Below are 27073 nucleotides of genomic sequence, written 5' to 3'. Positions count from 1 at the left end.
CCCTGTGGCTGAAAGAGTTAATGCAGCTTACAAAAATGCCTACATTTATCTCTGATTAGCCCTGGTGGCGCAGTGGTTAACCTCTTGGCTGCTAACCGAAAGGTTGCCTGTTCAAACCCACCAGTTGCTCTGAGGAAGAATGATGTGGCAGTCTGTTTCCGTAAAGGTTTACAATCTTGGAAACCCTCTGGAGCAGTTCTACTCTGTCTTATAGGGTCACTATGAGTTGGAATCGACTTGATGGTGATGGGTTTTGGTTACAGTGAAAATTAATACAAAGATAACTTCTTCATTTGAAAATGACATGCTTCCAGCTGGCATGCTGGTATCTAGACTCTTTGCTTTCAGACTCTTGCAGGTGATGGTACGGTCACATGTTCTCCTCAGAGACCTCTGCCTGCTCATAGGTCCCTTTGGGCACTATGTCAAAACAAAGCAAGTCCACTGAGTACCAGCCTTCAGGTACACCTCGCCACCTGGCTGCAGGCTGGAGGAAGGGAATCCCGGTATTGTTGCTAGGTGCCACAAGCTCCTAGATACATAAGCCTATGATATTAGCTTATTAGGAATTTTAGTGGTCATCTCAATCAGTTTAGTGGTTTCCAACTTACTTCAGCATCAGAAGCACCCTGGGGACTTTTCAAAAAATACAGATTCATGAGCCCCACCCAGCCCTACTGAATCAGTATTTTTTAAAAGCTTCCCAAGTGACTCTGACGATCAGCCCGGTTTGGGAACCAATCGTAATCACACACTCTCATTTTTTCAGATGAAGTCAGCAACTTGCCCAAGCTCAAAGGGCAATCTATTCAACAGATATTTATTTTGCAATTACTTTGTTCCAGACGCAGTGATTTAATAGCACAGAACCCAGGTCTTGAAATCCCTGTTAAAAATCTCTTTCCCACCTCACAATCTCTGACAGAAAAACCATACATTACATTATTTTTGAAATTACTTTTCTCTCTGTTACTTCACTCCTAATAATTATTACTTGATGCTAAAATGAAAGGCTTCTGCCTTTCCCGATCACCATTCTTCATGGCTGGTTAAAGGAGCCATTAGAGTCTCCTGTGCCACTGCAGGTATAACCATCACTCGTGGGACTAGCAGCATTTTCCGTTGTTTAATTAAAGATTCCCTGCAACAGCGAGTAATTGAGCTGAGCCACGACTGTGTCTGGAACATTGCAATAAAGAGGAATGCCATTATTCACAGAGAGTGCCAATTTGACATTAATGGGTGTTCCCCTAGGCAGGCAATGGAACAACTGATAGGTTTCCCTATTCTGAATTTCCTCTGTTAAATGCTTAGCAAGCACAGTGGGGAAATGAGCTGAAACACAGACTAAAGGAATCACAAGAAACACTGAATTTACATTCACAGAATGGTCAGAATCTAGCAAGGAAAAAACAAACAAAAAATCAGATACAGGGCATGCTCATGTCAAAACTCTGCTAATGGCATAATTTGGGTGCCCTTCTTGCTAGATCACAGAATGTAATGAGGCAAAATGATTATGCTCTTTTCTTGCTTCTTGAGAATTCTAAGTTCTAGCTCTTCAGAGGGTAAGTAGGAGATTTAAAAGAATGCTTTTTTTCTGTTTATAAAAACACTAACTACATTGTCAAATGACACCAAAAATCTTGTTTTATCTAAGCTCCTTCCCCCTAGGTCCTGCCTTACTTCCCCTGAAGTTAGATACCTCTTTTTAGTATTGTACCAGCTCCCTGTAGCTCGTCATCATATAACAGCATTGGTAAGTCCCTGGTCTGGTGAATGATCTCTTGCTTACCTACCCCATCTGGACATCATCTTTTTAGATAGGAACAACATGAGTTTTACAGAGCCTTGGAGCAAGTGATTTCTCTCTTCCCTGTATGACACATTTTGACATGCAATGACTCTTATTGAGATATTGCTCTTCAGGTTCGGGTTACATCCCTAAGATCTTTCCATTTTGTGCTCACCGAGATGGTTGTTATACCCTGACAAGAACCCTTTATTTTATTGAAAACTGTTAATAAATGTATTTTATTTTTAGGTCCTACAACCCTAGTTCCTAAAGACTTTTCTCCAAAATAATAAACATATTACTTAAATGTTCTTAAACTGTGCTTTTCTTTTATATGTTCTCTGAGTTCTTAACAGCCTTCTTTCATAGTCCAAGGACCAATGGCGTATTTAGGTCTAGCACTCCGGGGACTGAAGTCCTGGCTGAGGAACATATTAGCTAAGTGACCTTGGTCAAGTTACTTCAACCCCTCTGGGCAGGGATGGATTACCCAATAAGCAAGGAACACACAAGCTTACCTGTGATTACTCACTAATCATGTGAAATTGTGCACTACAGACCAGCAAGTAAACACAAATAAGCCTGTGTGTACCTTGCTTACTGGTTAATCCATCTCTGCCTCTGGGCCTCCGTTTTCTCTCCAGCAAAATTAGGAAAATGGAGTATGGGGCCACTGAGGCCCCTTGCAGACCTCACAGTCTATGAAGAAGGCATCATGGTCCTTCAGGAACATCCACCATTGCCCATTTGCATTTGTAGTCTGGAAACATGCCCCTCCATTCATTTGTTTGTGTTTAAAGGTGTCACATGGTAAACCTAGGGTCCATCACAGAGAATCAGGTTTCTAGGTATGTTTTAGCAAAGCTGCTAAACAGCAGTCCATATCAGAGCCATGGAATGTTAGAGCCGGAAGGCTTCTGGGATGTCATCTAGTCCAATGCTCCCATTTTACAGATGAGGCAGCTGATGTCGCTTTTGCTTATATGATTTTTCTTTCTCATTATATTCTCCCCAGGACATTTAAAATTCTACTCTGCCTCTCTCATCTGTCTGCTCAGGTCTACACACATGCACACATACCACCCTTCTAACACCAGCAGTCTGTAAGGACTGAGATTCTAACAACCTTCCTCAACAGCTTGTCCTTGATAACTTTTTTTTAAAAATAATAATAAGCCAAATGCTTTTGTCTGTCTCGAGAAATGTGACCAAATAGCAAAATGTAATATTTAAAAAAGAGTAAACATTTGCTTGCTCTTGAGATACAAAGGATGTTGAGACTGAGAACTGATCTTTTTTATCTTATCAATTTTCTTGCTTTAGCACCTATGATGATTAAAAAAAAAAAAAAGGATTAATTAGTATACTAAGATATTCTTGTTGTCCTTGGCAAACAGACAGTGAAAGAGACTACAAATAAAGAGGACTGCTTAGGTCCGGTCTCAGATAATTGAAGGCGCAGGGACTTCAGGTTTAAATGGTAGTGAGAGACTCTTCTGAGAAGAAGGACAAGTTCTGACATTCTAATATGCAAAGTTTATGAAAAGAAAAACTGGTTATTGCACTTATTGACTTTATCCTTCTCTCTCACAGCCATGAGCCTGTAAAACATCCCTAAAACAGCCCCCAGTTTGTGAAAAATAATTGGATGTAGTAGAAGATGCCTGTCTTCGAAGGGATACAGGGGAAAGAAGGGAGAATAAAAGGATCAGTACGTGATGTCTCCTGTTCAGTTAGATTCTAGGCACTTCTTGGAGCTAGGCTGTATGAAAATTTCTTCTCCTTTGTTCTCTGACACAAGGTTGTCGCAGCTGCAGCTGGAGAAAACCAGATGCCGCAGATACCCACGTACTGGAAGCAGTTGGAAAGGCACTTGTTAATTGTGCCGGTGCCAATGGGCTGCAGAGTAATGCGATGAGCTTTTTACTGGGCTGTGCAAAGAGGAAGCTGATTGATCTGCTGATAGCAGGAACTGCTTTTGCATTAGAGAAACAGGATTGACTTTTTAAAAATAAAACCAGAAGAAGTATGTGTTTCCATAGAGTATCAAGGCAAATGCTCACAGATTTACTGACGTGTGGCTATGCCAAAAAAGAAGGAAGGTGCAGTGTTCAGCTGTGAATGGGTCATTTCCCTGGAAAGTGAGGTTCTTTAACCAAATACAATTTAGCAATAATTGAAAGGCAACGGAATCAGAATCTAAACGGTATTCACTCACTTTAACATACAGATTGGCAGATTCTGCAGGACTTATTAAATCAAAATATAGTTCAAATAGATACAAATAGAGTTGGCTTTAAGCATGAGATCAGGAATCCATAGTAATTAAACAGGACGCATGCCAGTAGCTGAGGATCATTATGTAAAGCACTTCTTGTCACTGCCGTGTGTTAAATGCCAGCAACGAGGCAACTGAGAATAACAGATAAAGGCTCAGATCGGGAAGATAACAAGGCTGCTGGCAAAAGACAAAATCTTTCAGAGACATGGAAGTTTCTGTTGCCTCTTCCCATCCTCCCCCCAACTTATCTTTAAGACATAACTTAGCAACGCAATGGTCAAATTATTTCCAAAGCTTATTCTCAGGGACCCAATCTCTCTAGAATTATTCTCCAACCATATCCCTTACAGACTACCTAAGAGGAAACCTTTTGCTCAAAGCCCAGTTATTGGAAGCATTTAAATAATACTGTCAGAGGAGCCACTGGAGCTGTCCCTACTGTTTGGGTGATTGCAGGACACCCACCCCCAACCATCAGAGGTCTTGGCAGAGATGGAAGTGGGTGGGTATATAAAGGGTATATAATCAGCCCATTAATAACCATCTACCTTTGATGAGTATTTTCATTCTTTTTTTTTTAATATCACCTTCTTGCTTATTTTTTTTCCCTTTAAAGACTGCCCTTACTTCTTATTTAAATGGATTTGTTTTTATGCGACTTAACCCTATCCCAAAATTACATAGGGATGCCCCTGATGGGTTGCAGCACTTCATATTGAAAAATGTCAGTTATGGGGCAAGTTTCCCAGTTCATATCTTACCTAAGAAAGTGTTTGAAATGTATTCAGACACCTGGTTCCCTGATCGGCTCATCTCTGACAGGTGTGTCAGCTCCCGGTTCAGCATTCTTTTAAACTGTGCATGAAAAACAAAAAAATACATCAACCAGCTAAACCATAGCATGTTATCACTTTAAATATTTCCGACTTTACTATCTAAAGGCCAAGAAATTGGATGAACATATATCATTAGATGAGTGACGCTGCTTTTACAAAAAATCATGACATTTTAATTCAAAATGACTCCAATGTCACCCTTAGATTTCTTTCTTAGAGATTTTCTTCAGATTTCTTAGAATTAACATCTGATTTCTTTTGGAGGTACACATATAGGAAAAGTGATTTCAATATAGGTCAAGATAATTTCACTTGAACATATAACTACATTTTAAAATAAATGTATTAGAAATTAGCTTTAAAATATAATTTGAGTTTACCCAGCCAAAAGGAGATTATATGTGAAAAGTTAATGCGAAAACAAAGGAGGGGAGGGTGGGGAGGGCAATATCATCCTTTAAAAATAATTTAAAAAAAAATTAAAAATAGAGTTTAGTAAAGAGAACAGGATTAATAGATAGAAGACAGCACAGTATATTTAAATACAATGTAATGTAACATGCCCTTATTTCACAATAAGCAGCCACGGTGGACTAAGTGATAACACAAATTAAATCATTACAGATAGGTTCCACACCACAGAAAACATAGAGATGTAAACGTTTCATATTCTACCAAGGACACAGAATAGAATCAAATGAACCCACCTTGATGTAACCCCAAGATACAGATAACAAATAGTTTGCCTCAGGCATTTTGGAATGCTCTGGTTGCCACAATCCACAAATCCCTTTGAAAGAATTCACAGTGCAGAGAGAGCAATCTCGAAAGGACCACAAAAACCTTGCAGATCCAGTGGTAAAATCATTAAAACTTATAAAAGACAAAGTCTCCAAAACTTAAGGCATTTCCTAATCCAAACAAAGCCCATCTTCGGATTCCCTTCTCTCAAGAAGCCTACGCTCCTGCTTATTTCCTGGCAGAAGAGAGTAATGAAATCAGGGATTGCACGAAGGCTCTGCAAAAGCCTGTCCAAATGTATTCAGCTGGCTGCACTTATAAATTACGAATAGTCCCAGTGGCTGAAGGGGTTTCCACTTTCTATTAGTCCTGCTCGGCTGAACTCTGCAAGGAAGGAGCAATTCTGCTTTCCTGAGGAGTTGCCAGACTGGGAAACACAGCCATCTTTTAAAAAGGAGAAGATTAAAATGGAGGAAGCCCCATGAATATTTAAGCAAATCTGAAGTAGGTATCCTCCCCCCTTTCAACTAGGTGTTCCTTAACCCTCTCCACTGCGGAGACAAGTACTTTGCAGATGCAGCCTCCACACAAAGCTTGGCCACTCTAATTGTTTCAAAGTGACAGTGCATTAGACTCATTTACTTTCTGATTTTTTTTTTTAAAGAAACAGTTAAAACTGTGAATGTTTTCAGACTAAGCTTTCAGTATACTAGCTTTTTTTTTTTTAAACTCTTTTTTTTGGGAGGTGGTTTGCAAACCAACAGTATGCTGACACACCTCGCCTTCTTCACAATGAAAAGTATAGGGACAGAATTTATTTATTTCATTTTAAAAGTACCTTCATGTGTAAAAGGCAATTTTCTGCACGCCGTCAGATCATTAATATGCATATTAGATTGCATTTGACAAATGCATCAAACACATTTAACCTTTTGATCTAGGATGGAGAGTGTGTTAGGAAATAGAAGGCATGATTGCTGAATGAATGATGACTTATTTGTGGTTGTGAATTATTACGCTTTTTTTTTTTTTTTGGTGTTTTCATTATGTATCTTCTAATTCACGTTGGAAATACTTAGGAGTTAAATTGATTTTTATTTTAACAATCTAGAGCACATTGACAAATTCATCCTTTTCTTTTGGGCTCTTCTTTCTCTCCCTCTCTTCCTTTCCTTGTCAGCATTAGAGCATAGACAAGAGGAAAGACTAAGACTCGAGCCTACTGAAGACGAACTTCCGCCCTATCCATTCCTATGCCACTCCCTTCCTTCTCCCTCCCTCTACAACCCCACCCCTGGGCTCCTAGGAGTTCAAGTACAGCATGTAAAAGGAATAGCAAGGCACCATGGCAACAGCCCCCACATGCAATTGGCTCTCTTTTCTGTGAGGCTGTCCCCTTTCAGATGAGCATCCTGCACTGACAATGGCTTCACTTCAAACATCTAAGCCCCGGTCATGCCATTGACAGTGCCCAAGAGACCCGGCCTTTTGAGGTGAAACCAATGCAAGTCAGTATTGCTGTCCACTGGCTTACTCCCCTACACATTGTCCTTAAAGAGGCACAATCACCCTCTTTCTGGATTACCCTGCTCATGTATGTGTGTGTTTTCCATGACACGATATGTTGGTAACTGTAACCAGGGATCTCTGAATCAATCACCTCAGCTAGTATGTTTTACTTATTTAACCTCCATGCAATTTCAAACTCCAGAAACATTCCAATTTATTTATTTTTTAAGACCTAACTGCTCAGTCACGATGGCTTCTCATTTTCTGTCCTCCAAAGACAGTCAGTAACACTGAAGATTTAGAAGCTGGAAAAGATCTTGCATTCTGATCAATCAGCTGAATTTTGGCAAAGTAGCAAACTTAACTTGGACCATCGTAAAAAATATCTTGTAAAAAGCTTAGAGTCAGATGATTTCTTTCATAATTAGTTTGGGGCACTAGACTAAGCCAAATGAAACATTCAAACAACCATCCTCATTCTGGTTATTCTGGTCTCTTTGAAGTACTTAGGAATAATTTGGAGTCCATCAGGTTTGCACTAGTTCAATAATGCCATTTATCATGTATTTGACAAATATTTATTGAACACCTAAAATATGCCTGGCAATACTTTGGGCAAATAGACCAAAAAAGCCCAAACCCATCGCCGTTGAGTCAATTCTAACTCATAGCGAACTTGTAGGACAGAGTAGAACCCCATAGGGTTTCCAAGAAGCGGCTGGTGGATTCGAACTGCCAACCTTTTGGTTAGCAGCCAAGCTCTTAACCACAGAGCCACCAGGGCTTTTCATGTTTTTAATCAGCTTACATTCCAGTAGAAATTCATATATATCAGGGCATGTTGGTTAACCACAATTGTTAATAGTCTGGAGAGAATGGGACCAGTTCTTTATTAGCCATACACATATTGCTCAGTTCAGAAGACAGAAAGCAATAGGAAACTGAATCATAACATGTCAGGAGATGAACATCTCTTCTCCTTATTTTCTTTCCTCCCACTACTGGAGGACCCTGACAAAATACAGTATTAATCATCCCCGTGTGTAATGTAGGTCGGGCAGGTGGCTCTTGGCCACAAGGCTGAGAATAAACCGAACTCCTCACCCTTCCTGCATACTTACCAAGGCATCAGTGTACTCATGTATGTAGTTAACAGATAAATGCCACTTCCCTCCTCTTGCCTAAATAAGTTTTTCTACGAGTCTTTTGCTAAGGGCATGGCAATGCCACCAAAAAACAAAGTCATCTTAAGGCAACCATAAAACACGTGATACTAATACGATGAAGTACGTAAATGGAGGTCACTCCATGTCAGAAACTGACCCAGTCCTTTAAATGTTGCTTAGCAACAACTGTTGGTTTTCCTCCTCCAAAAGGGAGGGCCCAACCACATTGACTAAGGCAATCATTGCTCTCATCAAAAAGCATTTATGAAGGACTCACTTATGTCAGGCCCTATACAAACTAAGGAAGGCAGACACGGCCTTTGAGGAGCAGACAGGGGGTATCTTATATATTCTAGTGACGTAGAGTGCAATTAGTGCTGGGTTGGGTGTGAGATGTATTAAGGAATGGAATAGATGTGAATTATGTTTGAGGTTAAGGCTGAGGAGACAGTTCAGGAGCAAAACTTGGTTGGGCTTCGGCATCTGTCTCCCATCTAGAAGTTGTTTCTCTTGAGCCAGAAGGCAGCCGTGATGTAGTGAGTGAATCTTGACATTCATGCTCAGCTCTCACTGTCTTGAAAAGTCAGAACTCTCACGTGTAAAATGGGAGTGGTGCATGATTTTAGGATCTCAGCCTCTCAGCCTTAACCTCTCATGATTCTATGATAAATTTTGTGCCTGAGCTCATTATTTACCAGCAACCAATACTTCCCAGAAAGCAAAACACCTCAACACTACTGAGAAAAACAGGTCAAATCGGAAATGCGTAAGAATAAGTCCATAAGAACGAGTCACCAACAAAGGAAGAGAAGTATTTATCATCCCTGCAGAGTTTTATATTCTAAGACTCTTGGACTCTCCCTACCTGCTTATCCTGAGTAAAACTGTGTCCTAAGGAGTTCCAGGATTGAAAAGGAATGGACATTATTTACTTTATCAAATGCAATAGAAAACTCCACAAACAAGAACACACTATTTCAACGATAAATGTGTCTCTGCTGCCTAATGTACATAGATCCTATTTTTCTGTTAAGAATCTGCCTTCACAAAAAAAACCCTGTTAGAGTCTACCCAGAAATAATGTCCCCAGAGGAAATGGCCAAAGCCTCTTTCCAACACAGACAAGCAGAGTTTGTGAATGAACCCTTAGTAAAGCAAATTCCTCCCGTGTCTCTTGAAGCTCAAACTCAGCACTAGGTTTACTAACATTGCTAGAAATCACAGTGTTTTTGGGAAAACAGAAAAAGCTATCATTATTTATTTATATATACGACTAAATACTGCTTTCCTGCCCATACCCATAACCTTTGCCGCCGAGTCGATTCCGACTGCTTTCCTAGAATATATCTTTTCTATAAAATCATCTGTGTTTTTTTTTTCCATAAAAAAAACCCATTGCCGTGAAGTCGATCCCAATTATAGTGACCCTATAGGATTTTTTTTTTTTTTTTTTATAGGATAGAATAGAACTGCCTGATAGGATTTCTAAGGAGGGGCTGGTGGATTCGAATTGCTGACCTTTTGGTTAGCAGCTGAATGCTTAACCATTGCTTCCCCAGAGCTTCCTTTAATACCATGAAGTTATTTTAAAAACATGCAATGACTAGGAGAAAGTGAAATTCAATCACGTGTAACATGAACATTTTGTTTTGTGGCTTCAATTTTACTTTAGTTTTGATGCTACATACACAGATTATTTTTTTCAGAGCCTATTTCTTCTGAAGCGGTCAAACTCTTCATCATTTTTCTATATTTCTCATCAGAAGACTAGTTTGGGTTTTCTGCAAAGATCTACAAGCAGGCCAGTTAACTAACAGTCTTGGTAACGAGTTCTTAGTTAAATTTATCAAATGACAGATTAGGATGGTCTCAGAGAGTCCATCCAGACCTAAAATTTGGTAATTTGACATTTCTAAGAATAAATCCAGAACCATACTATCACTTAATACCTGGAAATCATTTAGTGAGTGAGTCCAAAACGATCAAAAACATTCTCCAGCATTTCGGAGGCTAGAAAAAGCAAGCATTTTCCTGTCATTGATAACTTCATGTTGAAATCAGTAGGAGAAAACTGTGCGGATGAAAAAAGTGCCAAGGAGAGGAAGACAGCCCCAGTAACTACCCCTGTGGGTGGCTGTCTACGCATGAGCCCAGCTGTGAGACAGGCGCCTTATTGTGTGGGATCTTCCTGTTTTTGCAGTATGAAACTCTGCCGAAGTCATTAAAGTCACAATGACTTTATTAGGGACTAAACTTCGACTCATATTTTGCACTTTGTTAGTCATAACTTATCAAGAATTCCTGAGTAGCAGGAAAATGAAGGGCAGAAAATTCCTTCTGAAATCACAGAACACTAGTAGTGGTAGAAGTTAAAACTGTGAGAAATGGAATTAAGGAGAGCTCTCTGTCTCAGCTCTGGCACTAACAAGATGTGCAATTTTGGGTAAAATGTATCGACTTCATGAGGCTCTAGTTTCTTTAGCTGTGAGCTAAGTTCCTTTTGCTATAAAATGGCTAATTTCCAAGCTTTCTCTGATTTAGAAGAAATTGCTTCTCCCATACCCTCAATTTGAGAAGGGAAGAAACTAAGACTCAAAGATGTGAAGGACTATAACCCCTAAGAACGTACACTTTTGTTTGTAAAATAGGACTTAAAAACAATAACTGGGATATAGTGTGCTTTCTCTGAAACCCTTTATCAGACTCACAAATTCCATAATTCTTAACATTTATGATTATTTGACAATGCACATGTCATCTCTTCCATCTTTCTGTCTGTTGTTTCTATGGTCTGTGTGAAACTTGATGCTCAGGTTCTTCACAGACATATTGTTTTTTTCTTATTTGAAAGGTGAGATGGAATTAAATTGGATAAAAGAAGGAATGACATGTAATTGTCCTTTAATAGCTACTTAACCAGGGACTATAATTCCAGGATGGGACATCCTTGCAAACAAGTTTTGCTGGACTGCTATTGGGAGCATGTAATCTAAAATATAACCTCTGGAGTCTTTGGAGCAAAATCCCTGATACACCAGAAAACACATGTCATTCCGTCTATGTACCAAATGAGAAAGATACTCTCCTAGACATATGGAAATTCAGTGATTCTCTTCTTAGCTGCCCAGTGATGTAGTCACACACAATACATATGTAATGAAAAACAAGCAAGAACACCTTCACCAAAATTCTGTAACAAAATATTAGCATTTATGATGAAGCAAAAATAGAATAAATTCCACTTGCCAGTTAGAGGGCAAGTGACATTTTAAAAGGCAAAGTAGATTACGCCTTTAAACAGAGGATTAAAAAAAAAAATCCAAACAGTTTGAATACAACTGCTCTACAACTTGAAACCAAGTCTCTAACAGTCCTAAACTTTTCTTTGGTATTTCTTCCTGTCCATATATCTCTTCTGCTGCTGTCCATTTTTCTTAGAATTTCTGAAAACTTCTCAAGACGGGACATGGCCCTCATTATTGGGATACTGAAAACTTGACCTTTCCTAGACCCAAACTAATTCCCATAAGAATGTTTAGAGAAATTTCTCATGATCTAGCATTCCCCAAGCTCTGAAAGTTGCTGCAGAGACAGTGTTATATAGATAAAAGACATCATAAATATTTATGCCTGATACTATTACATGCATTATACATTTTTAAACTATTTATGTGTGTGTGTGTGTAGGGTTGCCAGATTTAGCAAGTAGAAATTTGGGATGCCAGTTAAATCCGATCTTCAGATAAACATTTTTTTTTTTGGTATTAATATGTCCCAAATATTGCCTGTCCCAAATGTATTTTATCTGGTAGCTCTACACATGTAAAGAGATTGGATTTCAAAGTCATACGATCTTCATTATGTGTCAGGCTTAGGGGAACTGTATATTTGTAGACAATTTAAAATTTTCAAACCTGTTCTTTTTGACAGAAACTTTTCCTTCTGGTGAGCTATACTCTAAGATCTGTAACTATTAGAGCATCACAATTTTATTTTATTTTACATACTCTTTCCTCCCCTTTAATCTGGCTGTTAATAGAGATAGACAAAAAAGGTACTTCAGTGGATTTGGGGTGCTGAGCTCATAATTGGTGCCCTGGTGGCACAGTGGTTAAGAACTCGGCTGCTAACCAAAAGATTGACAGCTCGAATCCACCAGCCACTCCTTGGAAACCATATGGGGCAGTCCTCTGTTCTATAGGGTTACTATGAGTCGGAATCAACTCCAAGACAATGGGTTTGTTTTTATTGACCCCATAATTAAAAAACAAAACCCGTTGCCGTTGATAGAGCAGAGGCTTCCCTTCCCCCTCCCCCACCAATGGATAACAAGAATTATCACAGCATCCCAGAAAAATCTAGGTACACTACTACTTCGTTACTCTTTTGCTTTTTCATTTAAGCCTTCCACAACATTTTCTGTGCAGGCGTAATGGCTAATATTTAACCTCAAGCTTCTAAAGCCAGTTCTAAGGCCACAGGGTATTTAATATGATTCCAAAGCAGATGACTAAGGTTTCTTTTAACTCATTATATTTTTTAAAATGAGAAATTTCACCCTGGATTAGATCATCTACTCCAGTATCCTCTCCTGGTCAGCAGAAGACATGATATACGCCTAAGAACCTTCGTATCTTATTTGAAAGCAATGACACAGAACTCACTCACCAAGCATTCTACTTTATTTTCACAATCCCATAAGGATTTATCACGATTCCCTTTAAAAACCAATTTCCATTTTCAGTTTGTATAATAACTCCTAGGTTATTTTAAATCCTGCATGAAGCATTGCTTTTGAAAGTTTCCATTATATTTTGCATCCATAAAAATCTACTGTAGTTGTTTTTGAGATTGCGATCCCTTTAAAAACACCACATATTTTGTTTAATATGAATTAAATTGATTTCAGCTAAGGTAAAAGATGATGGGATGCTTCAAAACCTGTCCTGGGAATCTTTGCTTCTAGATTAGTAGTTTTTTAGGGGTGAGACAGCCAGATAATCTGACAATTCTCAAGTTTAACTCTGTTGCTGTTAGGTGCTGTCAAGTCAATTCTGGCTCATAGCTTAACTCTGGGGCCCATCAAATAAATACAAGAAAACTCTTGGCTACACAGACTTGTCCTTTTCATCCCTGAATGTCTATATATTATCTGTTTTGGTATTTTGGTATTCTCCATGCTAGAATAATCAATAACCAGTTTTCATCGAGACAGCTCCGACTAATGGTGACACCATGTGTGTCACAGTAGAGCTATGTTTCATATGGTTTTCAGTGGCTGCTTTTCCAGAAGTAGATCATCAGGCCTTCCTTGTGAGACACCTACAATTTGAGAAGAATCTGCCACAGGTTGGAGGTTTAAACCACGAAGGATGAAAATCAATAGTCTTAAGTACTTTTATCCTACACACACGCTCAAAAAGGTTACATTTGTGCACCATTTTGTTTTTCCTGTTATTAGGTACCAGAGCTTGTATGCTTTGCACAACATTGCACCCCACAGATGTATAGATTTGTTGAGTTCCTGGAGGATTATAAAGACAGTTTCAGAGTCTGCCTCATAGATCATGCATGAAGTAGAGGGGATGCTGGTTATAGTCTCGCCTTATCATGCGGCCCTAAAACCACAAAGGTAACTCTAACAGCAAACCCAACATCATAAAAGCTTGATGCAGGATTTGCTGAATATCCAAGTGAGGCTGGAAGTAAATCGAACTTCAGTTTGCACCCCTGTATGGTAACTTCTTTATTTTCTTTTTTATGGTAACTTAGTCTGAAAAGCTGGGAAAATGGTGGAGTCTCTTGGAGACTAAGTGTTTCCAACTTGAAAATACGAGGGTTAAAAATACAGTCATTGGCAAGGTTTCTGAGACCTAGTAGGTGTTCTTCATTCCACGGGATTTGTACTTGAAGAAGCTAGTTTTTGTCTCTGAATTTTCAGATGATCTACTTCATCTCGGGTTTGCATTTGGGTGGAGGTTTCGGTTGGATCTTCAACACCTAAACTCTTTCCTTTCTTCTCATTGTTGACAGCAGCTTATACAACTAACTACAGATTTCCCACAATATGCTGCTGCAGGTGTGATACAGTGCTATGTCATGTGGATTACGTGACACATGAGTTACTCACAGAAGTTCAGGCTCGCTGGTTGACATTTAGATTATTCACCAGTCTAAGGAGTGTAAACCTGAATTGCCAGAAACACAGACGAAGCATGGCAAATGAAGAACATAATTCAAAATATCCTTATGTTAAAGCCATACCATTCCAAGGCCTATTTGGGGATGTCTGGCTACTGCTAACTCTATCCATTTATGCTTCCTTGGCTTAGCCTATTTCCTCAAATTAAAAGCCTTTAGGACTCTTTATGCATTGACCAAAAGCCATGAGAGACTGCACACTTCCTGACAAAAGAATAACTGCACCAAGTACATGTTTTGCTCAGATTTGCATGACTGAAGTCAATCTGGTAACACATCTGACTTAATTGAATATATGCATGGGGTAGGGGTGGGAGAAGCTTCAGCATAGGCCATGAATGAAAAACATAACCAAACAATGGCAGAGTGATCGGGCTGCTCTACTCCAGACACAACAGATATGCAGTGTGGCTGAGTTACAGACACAGCATGGGCTCATAAATATGCTCCCAGCCGAGAATGCGACAGTCATTGCCAGTCACTGAAAGGCTTCGATTCTGGTCCACAGGATGCAAAGTTTTCAAGGGAAAGGTAAGCCAAATGCCTCATTGCCAAACCAAACAAAAGCCCCATGCTTCACAGTTCTGTGTCTAAAGAAAGAACATTTGTCCCCGACAACCTGTTCTCTATTATCTGACTTTGAACGTAAGAGGAGGCTCAGGAGCAAGCTTTTGCTGCCTCTGACGGGGTTGTAAAGAGTCAGTGTGAGCCAAATGGGCATTTCTTCTCCAACCTAACAAATGGAAAAACCGGAATTAAATATGGCAAGTACCTGTACATATCATGGTTCCTGGGTTCTAATGGATTTGCTGCTGACAACATATTTGGTCCTCTTTTAATTGATTCAACACATATTTATTGAATGCCTACCATATGCAGTTCTATTCTGTCCTATAGGGTCGCTATGAGTTGGAATCGACTCCACGGCAATGAGTTTGGTTGTTTTTGTTTTACCATATGCCTGTAAAAAAAAAAAAAAAAGCAGAAACCCATTGCTGTCGAGTCAATTCTGACTCATAGCAACCTTATAGGACCGCGTAGAACTGCCCTATAGAGTTTTCAAAGATTGGATTCAAATTGGTGACCTTTTGGTTAGCAGCCATAGCTTAACGTAGCTCTTAACCACTGCACCACCAGGGCTTCTATAGCTGTTCTAAATGCTGAAGTTACAATAATACCTTGTTGGGTTTCTGGAAAACTTACAAAAGTAGTTTCAGAGTCAGCTGTATAGGTCACGCACGCAGTTGAGGAGACGCTGGTTACTGCCGTGCCTTACCAGTGGGCCCTAACAGCGCAAAGGAGACTCTGACAGCAAACCCAACATCATAAGAGCGTGATGGAAGGTCAGCTGAATATCCAACTGAGTCTGGAAATTAACTGAACTTCAGTTTGCATCTCTGTATGGTAACTTAGTCTGAGAAACTAGGCATGCTGTTCTCAATTGGCAATATTGGCATGTCCCCAATAACTTTACAGTTTAATGAAGAAGATGAGTAAAACTACATTCAACAACAAAGCAAAAATCACACGCTGTGATAGCAAATAGTAAAACAAGCAAGCTGATGCATACAGTAATTAAAGAAGGTCTCTTCCAAGGGTGAACATTTAAACTGAGACCTGAAAAATAAGAAGGAGCCTTGGTGCATCTCTAGCTTTAAAAATCCTATGATGATATGTTTTGTTAACCAACCAAGACTTATTAGAATATAACAAACCACCACATGGATTTTCCTTTAATTTTCATTCTTAAAGCATTTGACTTTGGAGCCAAGAGAACAAAATTTGATTCCAAGCATTGCCACTTAGTAGCTGAAGAGCTTGGACAAATCACTTATCCCTCTCGAATCTCAGCTTCACATCTGAAAATTGGGATATAATATTGTTTTACTCATGCAGCCCTGGTGGCGCAGTGGTTAAGAGCTTGGCTGCTAACCAAAAGGTTGGCAGTTTGAGTCCACCAGCCGTCCCTGGAAACCCTACCGGGCAGTTCTATTCTGTCCTATAGGGTCGGTATGAGTCGGAATCAACTCGATAGCAATAGGTTCTTTTTTTTTTCTTTTTTTCCTCATGGTGAGTATTATACAAGATAACACAGGTGAGAGCACTGTGTAAGCACGGAAGCACTCTTCAGATATTTTTCCTTACCAGGAGCCTACCTTGGATCTAGCAACATGAAAATAATAAGCGTATATGCAGTTAAAGAGAGTGACTTTTTTTTTTTTTTTTTTTAAAGCTCTTTCCTGATAGCTCAGGAAGCTCTGAGTGAGGAAACAGGCCTTTGAAATCCCTGCTTTGCCCATAACTAACGCTTTCAGGCAGAAGCAGAGTTCTCTGGGGAATGCAGTTCTGGATTTAATGGTTAGAGCTGAAAAACAGATCAAAAATGAAAAATCTTTCTCAAATTCTTCCTAACTAATATCTCCTCTTCCTTCATTACCTGTAAGAAAAAAGAGCTCACATTTTACTCATTTTTAAGCCAAAATATTTCCCTTACTTAAAAAAGAAAGAAAAAAGAAGGATCCATCCTTGCCTAGAGATGCTTAATTTTATTTTTGTTGTTGTTTTTGGCAAAGTTCTACTATTTTAGGACTTTACTAAGGGCCCTGAAGAATCTTTCATGAAAAGCATATATGACCTTTCTCAGTGTGGACATTTTACTATGCCAGACATATCATATGGCATTAGATAATAACCTTGTCCGAATACGTAAACATACAAAAGAAGACTATTAGCCCGAGATTGTTTCTAATTCATTAAAATAAAAACAAAACTGTGTCTCTGAAATTAAATGATACTGATTTCAAAGTATTTTTAAAATAATACTGGTACATTGGTGAGATGGAATTCAGGGAAGCTCCCACGTAATGGATTAAAAAGATGCAAATAAACTTTGTGTAACTGGATCCTGAGTGTGTTAAAATACAGCCGCGGAAAAAAGCTCAGTGACAGCTCACCCTGTCATGAACACAAATCACATGTCTGGCCAAGAACAACATACCCATTGCATCAGTAAACGCAGATATATCTAAATCATTCTGACTCAATTACAGAAAGCAGTCAGCAGTAGCAATCACAACGGACAGGCGCTGCTGGCAGGGAGGGCACTGTGCCCTTTCAGCTTGGTAAATGGGTAGCATCTGGCCGGTTAAATTGACCCTTTATGGACTATGAATGGGATATCCAGAGTGGGAGATGGATTCCATTTCATTAGTGACCATAAGAAGAGCCCTGGTTTCTCACCATCAGATGGAAATGCAAAAGTACACTGAAAATGCACCTATTTCTGGTTAGCCTAAGGATGTTGCGTGCATTTAATTTTTTTTAAAAGGCTAAAAACAAAACAAACCAAAACTTCAATATTGTGCTGTGCCCACCAGTGAGGTCATTAGGTATCCTGGCCTTTGTCCAAATCAGGATAATCTATCAAAAGTCCTCACATCAAAATAAACTTTTTAATGATCAAATCAAGCAGACTGCAGACAGCTTTTTAAAATAAAATAAGCCAAAAAATCAACTACCACTAACTAACACAACCCTTTACTTGCTTTACACTTCCCTCTTTACCAACCAGTTGCCACGGAGTCGATTCCAACTCATGGTGACCCCATGTGTGTTAGACTAGAACTCTGCTCCATAGGATTTCCAATGGCTGATGTTTTGAAGTAGATCACCAGGAAGGACTTTCTTCCGATGTGCCTCCAGGTGGGCTTGAACTTCCAACCTTTTGATTAGCAGCCAAACATGCTAACCATCTGCACCACCGGGGTACCCTCCTTACAGGTGATCAGAAATCAAGCTATGTCACGAGGATGTCCCGAAGCAAATGTGGAGTTTTAAAAATGCAAAGCATTATCTCAGGCTTTGAGAGCTTGCAAACTGGAGCAGACGTATATAAAATCCCAGATAACTAAAATGTTAGCCATGGTTTTAACTGATAAGGTGGATAAGAGGGTGGTCTATGAAAATCTGATCAAAGCTAAAGTAGCCAAGGCATGGTTTCAAAAGCGAAAGCCAGGACATTTGGTATACCAGGAGTAAGTTCATAACATAGTATCTGATGACGTACTTGAGCCAGGGGGAAGTTTTCTATGCCAAGAGGTATGCCAAGAGGAGGGTTAAAGGCCTGTATTTACTTTTGGGTGGTAATGAAACTCTTACTGATATTCTTAAGCCAGGTTTTCAACAGATCTTCTGACATTTGACATCAAGAGTAAAGAGAAAATTGGAAGCCTGCTGTCGCAATCATCTGAACCAAAAACCAAACCCATTGCTGTCAAGTCGATTCTGATTCATAGCTACCCTACAGGGCAGAGTAGAACTGCCCCACAAGCCTTCCAGGGAGCGGGTGGTGAATTCAAATTGCCGACATTTTGGTTAGCTCTTAACCACTGCACCATCAAGGCTCCTTAAAATGTTTACAAGGCATTAATTACATTGATATTGTTTCTAAAATGTGTGGCTGCCAGCACAGTTGAACATAACCTCACTAGGATATTGGTAATACAACCTCAAGAAATAGTATTGAAGCCGTGAGAGTTGCACTAATCTGGGCCATTGGGCAGAAGCATTCTGGGGTGTAAGGAAAGAGCCAAACTGAGATGGTCATCTTGATTTCCACTTCCCAAACTAGCAGCATGGAGTGCCTGTGTGGTGCAAATGGTTAAGCACCAGACTACTAACTGAAAGGTTGGTGGTTCCAACCCATCCAGAAGCACCTTGGAAGACAGGCCTGGTGATCTGCTTCCAAAAGGCCACAGCCTTGAAAACCCTACGGAGCAGTTCTACTCTGCTCTCATGGGGTTGCCATGAATTGGAATCCACTCGATGGCAACAAACAACAACAAACTACCAACTCTGCTAAGTAGCAGAGAGAATCCAAGGGCTGGCTTTGTTTTCACCAATTGATAAAATGCTTCAAATTAGTATCTTCCATTCTGAAGTGAGGAAAGGAAGAAACAGAAAGAAGTTGCTAATGACAGGGCTTGGACTACTTAAACTTTGGCTAGGACTAGTGGAAAGGCAAACACATATCAAAAGCCTTAAAAATGCTCTTACTCTCTAACCCATTAATTTGATTTGTGGGACTCTAACCTAAGAAAGAAGCACTGGTGGTGCAGTGGTTCAACACTCGGCAGCTAACAAAAAGGTCGGCAGTTCGAATCCATCCGCTGCTCCTTGGACAAAGTTATCATGATGAAAAACTAAAAGCATTAATTGTAAATTGGTTGTTATTAATATCATATTTACACGAGGGAATATCATATAGTCATTAAATAATATTTATAATGGGAATTAATCACACGCAGAAATGTTGACTAAAAAAGTTGGAGATAAATTATCTATAGTCATTTGAATTATGACAGGGTGGAAATGTTAACCCTGGTTGCCTTTGTAAGAAAATATTTTTTCTATTGCTTTATATTTAATATTTTATATTTTTCTGTACTTTCCAAACTTTGAGGGTTTTTTTTTTTTTAATTTAGAAATTAAAACAGTAAAAGGTGAAGAAAAACAACCAATGCCAGGGGCATTTAAAGTAACTCACTTCAACTATTTCCTACTAGATTTTGATCATCAAATTTTCAGGAATAATAAATTAGTTCTCTTGACTTGAAATGATTAAGACAACTACTTATAGCTTTTACTCAAGAGGGATAAATACACTATGAGAAAGTTAAAAAACCAACCAAACTAAAGTAGGAATGTCCCATGTTGTAAGCTTAATCAGCCTCTTGCTGAAGATGAATAATAAGCTGGATTTATAATCAGACATATATTTTAATATCTAGTTGTCTACTCATTCACTAGGCATATGATTCTGGAGACGTCATGTCATAATAAAATTACCTTTCACTTAGGTTGTCCTTTACATTTTATATAGTTGTTTGTGTAACATTAGATATTTAACCCTCACTTTTTATTGATGAGAAAACTGATACCTCTATTTTCTCATCTATAAAATGAAGTCTTCGAGATAGATAATCTTTAAGGATCCCTTCCAGGTTCAAAATTCTAGGATTTTGTCTAATGCAATCATGTGAACTTACAACTAAAAAGAAAATATTTAGATCATTGTTGTTTGCTTGGTTTATCAAATTTTACCATCCATGCTGACATTAGGTAACTGCCAAATTAAGACATCACTGTTCTCTGTCTGATCAGTTTTAGCACAGCCTATACGGGTGTGCTGGAAAAACATTTCCATTTAATGACAATTTATCTTCTTACTGTTTTCATTCCAAAATAACTGTTACAAATTATCTTTTTCAGATATCAAATGCTGCACCTCTTGTCCTAAATCTAATTTTTTTAACAGCTTAATCACTATCACTTCCCGACTCTGTACTAAACTTTCATTTCTAGCTCTTGCTGAAGGTTATAACATTACGCCAGTATGGTGCTAGCAAAGGTAACTTGGCGATTTAAAGTTTTAATAATCATTTAAAAAGTTATCATATTTTGAAAAACTAAAAAGAAAAATGCAGGGATGAAATTGACAGCCATGAAGATGAATTTTATTCTCAACAAGTTCTCTCAGTTACAATCTCTGAGGACTTTAGGTTTCCAAAGTGGTACATTTTAAACTTGCAAGTACTCAGCAGAAGGAAACACATGGTGACTGATGAGCAGAATTGCATGATTTATAGCTTTTAAACTGTACTCCATAAAGAGAAACAGATCATCGGGCCCTTCTCAAAGAGAATAAGACCATCAGGCACTTCCCAAAACAGAAACTAACGAAACAGGAGTTTAACTGTCTTCTTCATTTCTAAATAGCTTAACAGTCCTTTCTTTGTGGAAGCACTTGGCTACTTTAAAGTAAATCAAACAAAGGAAGTTACAGTAAAATATCCAAGAGACTAAACAGTTTGGCACCAGTTGAGGGAAACATCACGTACAAGTGGGCAAGACGGAGAGGGGCTGGCAGGCCCCTGAAAAATGTTAAAGTGGAAGGATATGCAGGGAAGCACACACACAATTGGCTCAGTGCCTTCAAGGGTGTGCAATCCATTGAATGTGACACAACTTTGCTGTGGCATCATCCTGTGGTTAGTAAGACCTGGGAGCTGAGCTACCTTCCTTCATTTGCTGGGCATACTTTCATTTAAAATTAAAACATTTTGGAACAATAGTACAAGAGCAATATCTTCCATTGGCTTTTCTCTCACAGGTAAGAATAGTATAACCCTTGCGAGACTTTTAGACTGGGAGATATTAAAAAAAAAAAAAAAAAAGAATAAAAAATGGAAACCAAATATTTATCCTATTAATGTGTTGCAATTCGATTTTCAAAATGAGTGTTCTGGATTTCCATTTGACACTTTAAACATTCTTATCTGATTTTTCTTTTACGTGGAGAGATTCCCCTTTCCGTGACTTACGTATCAGATGTTGGGAATGCAAAGCTCCCCGATCAGCCTACCAGAGGAGCAGCAAAGGTGATTTCCCTCTCTTCGTTCCTGTTTGCTTTTTAGAGATTTGCTAACTGGGGGACTTTCAAGTGAATTAGCAAAAAGGTTGGATTAGACGGATTAGAATTCAGTAAAGGAAACAGCTCCATCAATACCAGTGTAAAAAAAAAAAAATTTGTAATACCAGTGTAGATATATTTAAATTAAGCAAGGTAGATTCCGAATCAAATTTATTACGAAGCACTAAATAACTCTCAAACTCTTCAGCTTGCTAAGTTTTGCTAAGACTAGAACCTAAAATACGGAATTACCTTTCAACAACGACAAAAAAAACTCTATTTTTTTCACAGAACGAGTAATTGAAGCAATGCCAAATAAAGAATAAACAGCTTAATCTGCATTTTCACCTTTGTTTGAAGATAAAGTCCATGGAAAACAATCCATGCAGTATTTCTAGGAAATTTTCCTATACTATGTATCGTCACGCTACTCTATCCTATAGGGTCGCTATGAGTCGGAATCAACTTGACGGCAGCGGGAGTGGGTATGTATCGTCACTGAAGCATTAGCTCTCAGTTTTATATGCATGTTGCGTGCACTGCAAAGGCCAAAGTATATGACAAAATTGTTCCAATCATTTGAATGAAAATAAATGTTAAAAGATAGTAAAAATAGCTTCTCTTCATTTTTCTTATTGTGAAGGAAAAAAGGACTTTGGGGGTAGACTAAGGTCCTTTAAAAATGTTTTACTATCTTATCTTAGGTCATGTTAGAGAATTTTAGGAAACAAATCAATCTAAATATATAAAGATATAAAGTGCGCTACCTTCTATCCTCGTACCTTGACAAATGTACCTTTCTAACAGCCAGGAAGGCCAGACTGAATCTAGAATTCCTGAGCTCCTTGGATATGATGGTGCAGGGGGACCTGGTCCACGGACCGTGCTCTGCCCTCTTCTTTTTCCATGCCCTAGCACTGCTAGAAGGAGCCCTGGTGTTGCAATGGATAAGCACTCAGCTGTTAACTGAAAGGTTGGCAGCTTGAATCTTCCCAGCAGCTCTTCAGTAGAAAGATGTAGCTATCGGATTTTGTAAAGATCATAGCCAAGAAAACCCTATGGAGCAGTTCTACTCTGTCACATGGGGTCTTTGTGAGTCAGGATCGACTTAATAGCACCCAACAACAACAACAGCACTGTCAGGGACCTCACGTGCAGGCCTGTGGACACCCTCGGGCACAGCCTGCATGTCCAAGCTCCTCCCACACAACGCTCCTGTCACCCCAAATTACTGTTTCTTGGCTTCCCCTTGGGCCTAAGTGTGTGGTCTCCTGCAGCACACCCAGGGAAGAGGCTCTTACAGGCCCCGGAAGTAGATTCAATGCCATTTGGGCAGAGAATGTGGGAGGTCCTGTAGATGCAAAGTATGGTCTAGAAGGGGGAGCACAAGCTGCTGCCTTGGTCCAACAGACTCCTCACCTCCTGAGTAAAAAGCAGCTGGAGGATGACCAGACAAAGATCCTCTTAAAGCACCAAACCAAAACCAAACCCACTGCCGTTGAGTCAATTCCAACTCACAGCAACCTTATAGGACAGAGTAGAACTGCCCCATAGGGTTTTCAAGGCTGTACTCTTTAAAGAAGCAGACTGCCATATCTTTCTCCCATGGAGCAGCTGGTGGGCTCAAATCTCCAACCGTTTGCTTAGCAGCCGAGTGCTTAACCACTACACCACCAAGACTCTTTCTCTTAAAGCACAGGATTGGGGGAAAATATACCTCTTGCTCTAAGGTTGGTACTGCTCTAATTATATCATTTAATTTGATGCAAAAGTGGCATTAACCCTTTTTAACAATTGGTCACTTGCCTACCACCTTCCTGGCAGAATTATAAGATGAACCTGTTGGCCAATAAGACCTATTCCTTCCAGTTCTGTTCAAATCCAAGTTTTCCCATAGTTATTGATCATTCAGTTACATAGAAAATGATTCACTCAAACATTTGTGATCAGCCTGTTATGATCTCACATTCCAGTGTAATGCACCCGGGGTCCCAAGTGGCTCTAAAAAAAAAAAAACTAGGTTGGTAAAATTGGGTGATTCTTTATCCCCTGCCCCCTAAAGGCACAGCAGTTAATTGGCTTTACATTCACTACTCCAGTACGGCTGCACTTGAAGAACTGGAAAAGTGAACCTGTACGGCCAGGAAGACTCACTTCCCTGTGATGCCATCTGTAGCTGACTTCACGCCGCTTTAAGTGAAAAAAACAACCACCTATCTTTCATTCCTACCTTGAAGGTTTCTCAGCAAACACTATGGAGTAGTTCTACCCTGTATCACATGGGGTCACCATGAGTCAGATGTCACTGGATGGCCACTAACTACAACAACCACAGGTCCTAATACTTTATTTTAAGGAAAATGTTGCTATTTTTCAGGATTACTCTTTATAACAACAGAGTATCAGTTTCTACTGATAGGACACAAACCTTTGTACTACATACAAAATGGCCCTAGGGCAAAGACAGTACATTAGATTATATTAAGGACACTGGAAGGCCTTTGGGTGATAACTAGTACCGTGACTAGTTGTTCAAACAAAGCTCCATATTGAATACCACAACATGTTCATCTTTTGAGAAACATCTAACATGCTGGGTGCAAATGACCCCTTTGACATTCACCTGAAAATTCTAGGCAAGAGACTATGTTTCTTAGTAAAATGGGGGAAGAAACACCCCTCTACCTGCCAGTCACAACTATGCCTCACTAGGATTGTTCTGTGTCTGTCGGTCCTCCCTTACCACTGTGGTTGCAACTCTGTACTTTTCTGACTGCGTCTGTCAGGAAGGAGACAGGAAATTCTAGTCACCCTCACAGCAGCTGTGCCATTCCTCCTATCCTTCTCCAATGACGTCGATTGGCTTTGGTGACACGAGGTCAGGAACTGAGCCACAGTGAAGGTCAGGAAGATAGGTCACTGTTTATGCCATTGCTGGGCTGGGGATCCTGCTGAGGCTATTTGATTTCTTCCTTTCTATACTGTTTCTCTTTCCGTTCCTCTTTTTATAATGCAGAGCCAAAGCATCCTGTTTTCAAAACATCTGACTGTTTTGCCACTGAGAAGCTCATGTTCTGATGCATTTCACTGAAGTGTAAGACAATTCTTCTGATTTACGAGGTGATAAAAGTTGAAATGCAAAAATTAATGAAGACGGCTAAGGGTGCCATCTGTCGTTAAGGAAAACAGTTTTAAGCAAAACAGCTCTAGCACTTCTAACAGAACGTGGGCTGCTAACAGAAGGTTCACTGGACATCCTTTTCATTTTGGAAGGCAATGCCGTCACCTTATAAAATTCCTGCCGGATTGATGTCATCTTGCTATCATTCTTGGGGGGAAGTAATCTATGATATTAACCCACCTGACTGGATTTTTCTCTGATACTCTGGAATTCCATTTGGCCTGTGGTCAGCGTTAAGGGATTTGGGGAACTTGGGCCAAGGAGAAGACTATGTTTTTTATAAGTCACAGGAACAGTTTCATATCTATCACCCTGGGCTCTGAAGTACATTTGGGAAAGCTAGTTACAATATTTGAGTCACTCAGTCCTCTTCAAAGCATGAAAGAGTTAATAACAAAAAGAACAACAAAAATGAAAAAATATATACAGCTGTACCCAGATGAACTAACTATGAAAAACTGTTTGCTCTTTTTCCTCCCCTAGATGCAGTCAGCTCTCTACTATTTGCATGTAGACTGGCACACCTGTAGTTCCCAAATACCCCCAAACATAACACAGACCATCCTATCACCACTCTTAAGTAAGTTCAAGGGTTGTAAACAAAACTCAGTAGTCACTTAGCTGAGAAAAGAGCTACCCAAAACAAAAACCATTGCCGTTGAGTGATTCTGACTCATAATGACCCTACAGGACAGAGTAGAACTGCCCCATACAGTTTCCAAGGAGTGCCTGGTGGATTCGAACTGCCAGCTTCTTGGGTAGCAGCCATAGCACTTAACCACTATGCCGCCAGGGTTTCCGAGAAAGAGCTAGGGACACATATTTCTTGCAAAACTGTTGTGGACATGTTCCAATAAGTTATCATTTATTGAACTTTTACTACAGATCAGATACCTTACTGAATGCTTTAATTACCTCACGACAACCTGTGAGGTAGGTTTCACCTTATCCTTGCTTTCCTGATAAGAAAGTTGAGTCCCAGAGAGATTAAGTAAACTGGCCAAGGCCAAATAGCTAACATATGGGAGTGTCAGGATTTGAACCATAATTTTCTGATCCCAAAGACCATGTTCTGCACATACTCCTTCTATAAAACATCTTCACACTCACTTCCATGTCTGTAACTCAGATATGTGCTGTGGCTTTTTTGTTTGGTGCTGATAAGCAAGACATGACCAAATAAGACTACACAGTGGTGATGACGGTGGTAATGATGAAGACAGTAATGATTATGTTTTTAAACAGCAACTTGGTTGGAAAGCTCAAATAATTTCAAAGATATTTAAAATCGAATGTGGAATTTTATCTTTATCACAGATAACTCAGTTCCTCCAAAAAACTAGTTTAGATCTATTTCATTTTGGCGGACATAAAAAATTCTCGTTGCATTATATCATAATCATATGTCATATCATATCATATGTGCCACACACCATGGTTGAAATTACACAAGCTCTACCTGAAATAATTATCTTCTGAATGATCAAGACTTTAAAAAAAAAAAAAAAAGGTAGCTAACTAAAAAGAGATCTTTTTAAAAACTAAAGTTGACTTTATCCGTCACTCTGGACACTATGCATACACTGGATAACCACTTTGCCGTGCTACTTTTCCACTGTAGATCTAGAAAATAGGTGATGCTACATGTCTTCTACCTGAGCTAAGTGTGTCAGCATTAAGGTTTAGCCCTTTCTTTAGGAGTAGCACTACTCAACTTTCATTGCTTCCTGCATACCACACCATAAAGGAAGAGCGGAAGCCTGAAGTGATTGGAATTCTCAGCAGGACCTACAATGTCCCTGGCCTCAGAACCTTATTAACTACTAGGCTGAATATGAAATTACTTTTAGTAAAACTGCAAGACAGACAGATGGACAATGTCTAATTTCAGC

The 27073-nt window shown here is 39.3% G+C and overlaps 1 protein-coding gene across 2 annotated transcripts in view; it reads right to left on the bottom strand.

The window, feature by feature from the left end:
* The window catches only part of PDE4B (phosphodiesterase 4B), a 541693-nt gene that overhangs the window by 12858 nt on the left and 501762 nt on the right, over positions 1 to 27073 (bottom strand). For both annotated transcript variants that reach the window (XM_049879522.1, XM_049879523.1), the window contains one exon: positions 4838 to 4931. In XM_049879522.1, the coding sequence (XP_049735479.1) occupies positions 4838 to 4931 (94 nt within the window). The remainder of the gene's footprint in view (positions 1 to 4837; positions 4932 to 27073) is intronic.

Source organism: Elephas maximus, chromosome 3 (genome assembly GCF_024166365.1).
Source record: "Elephas maximus indicus isolate mEleMax1 chromosome 3, mEleMax1 primary haplotype, whole genome shotgun sequence".
In the NCBI taxonomy this organism is placed as follows: domain Eukaryota; kingdom Metazoa; phylum Chordata; class Mammalia; order Proboscidea; family Elephantidae; genus Elephas; species Elephas maximus.
The sequence above is the reverse complement of the archived record's forward strand: the minus strand, read 5'-3'. Positions and strand labels throughout refer to the sequence as shown.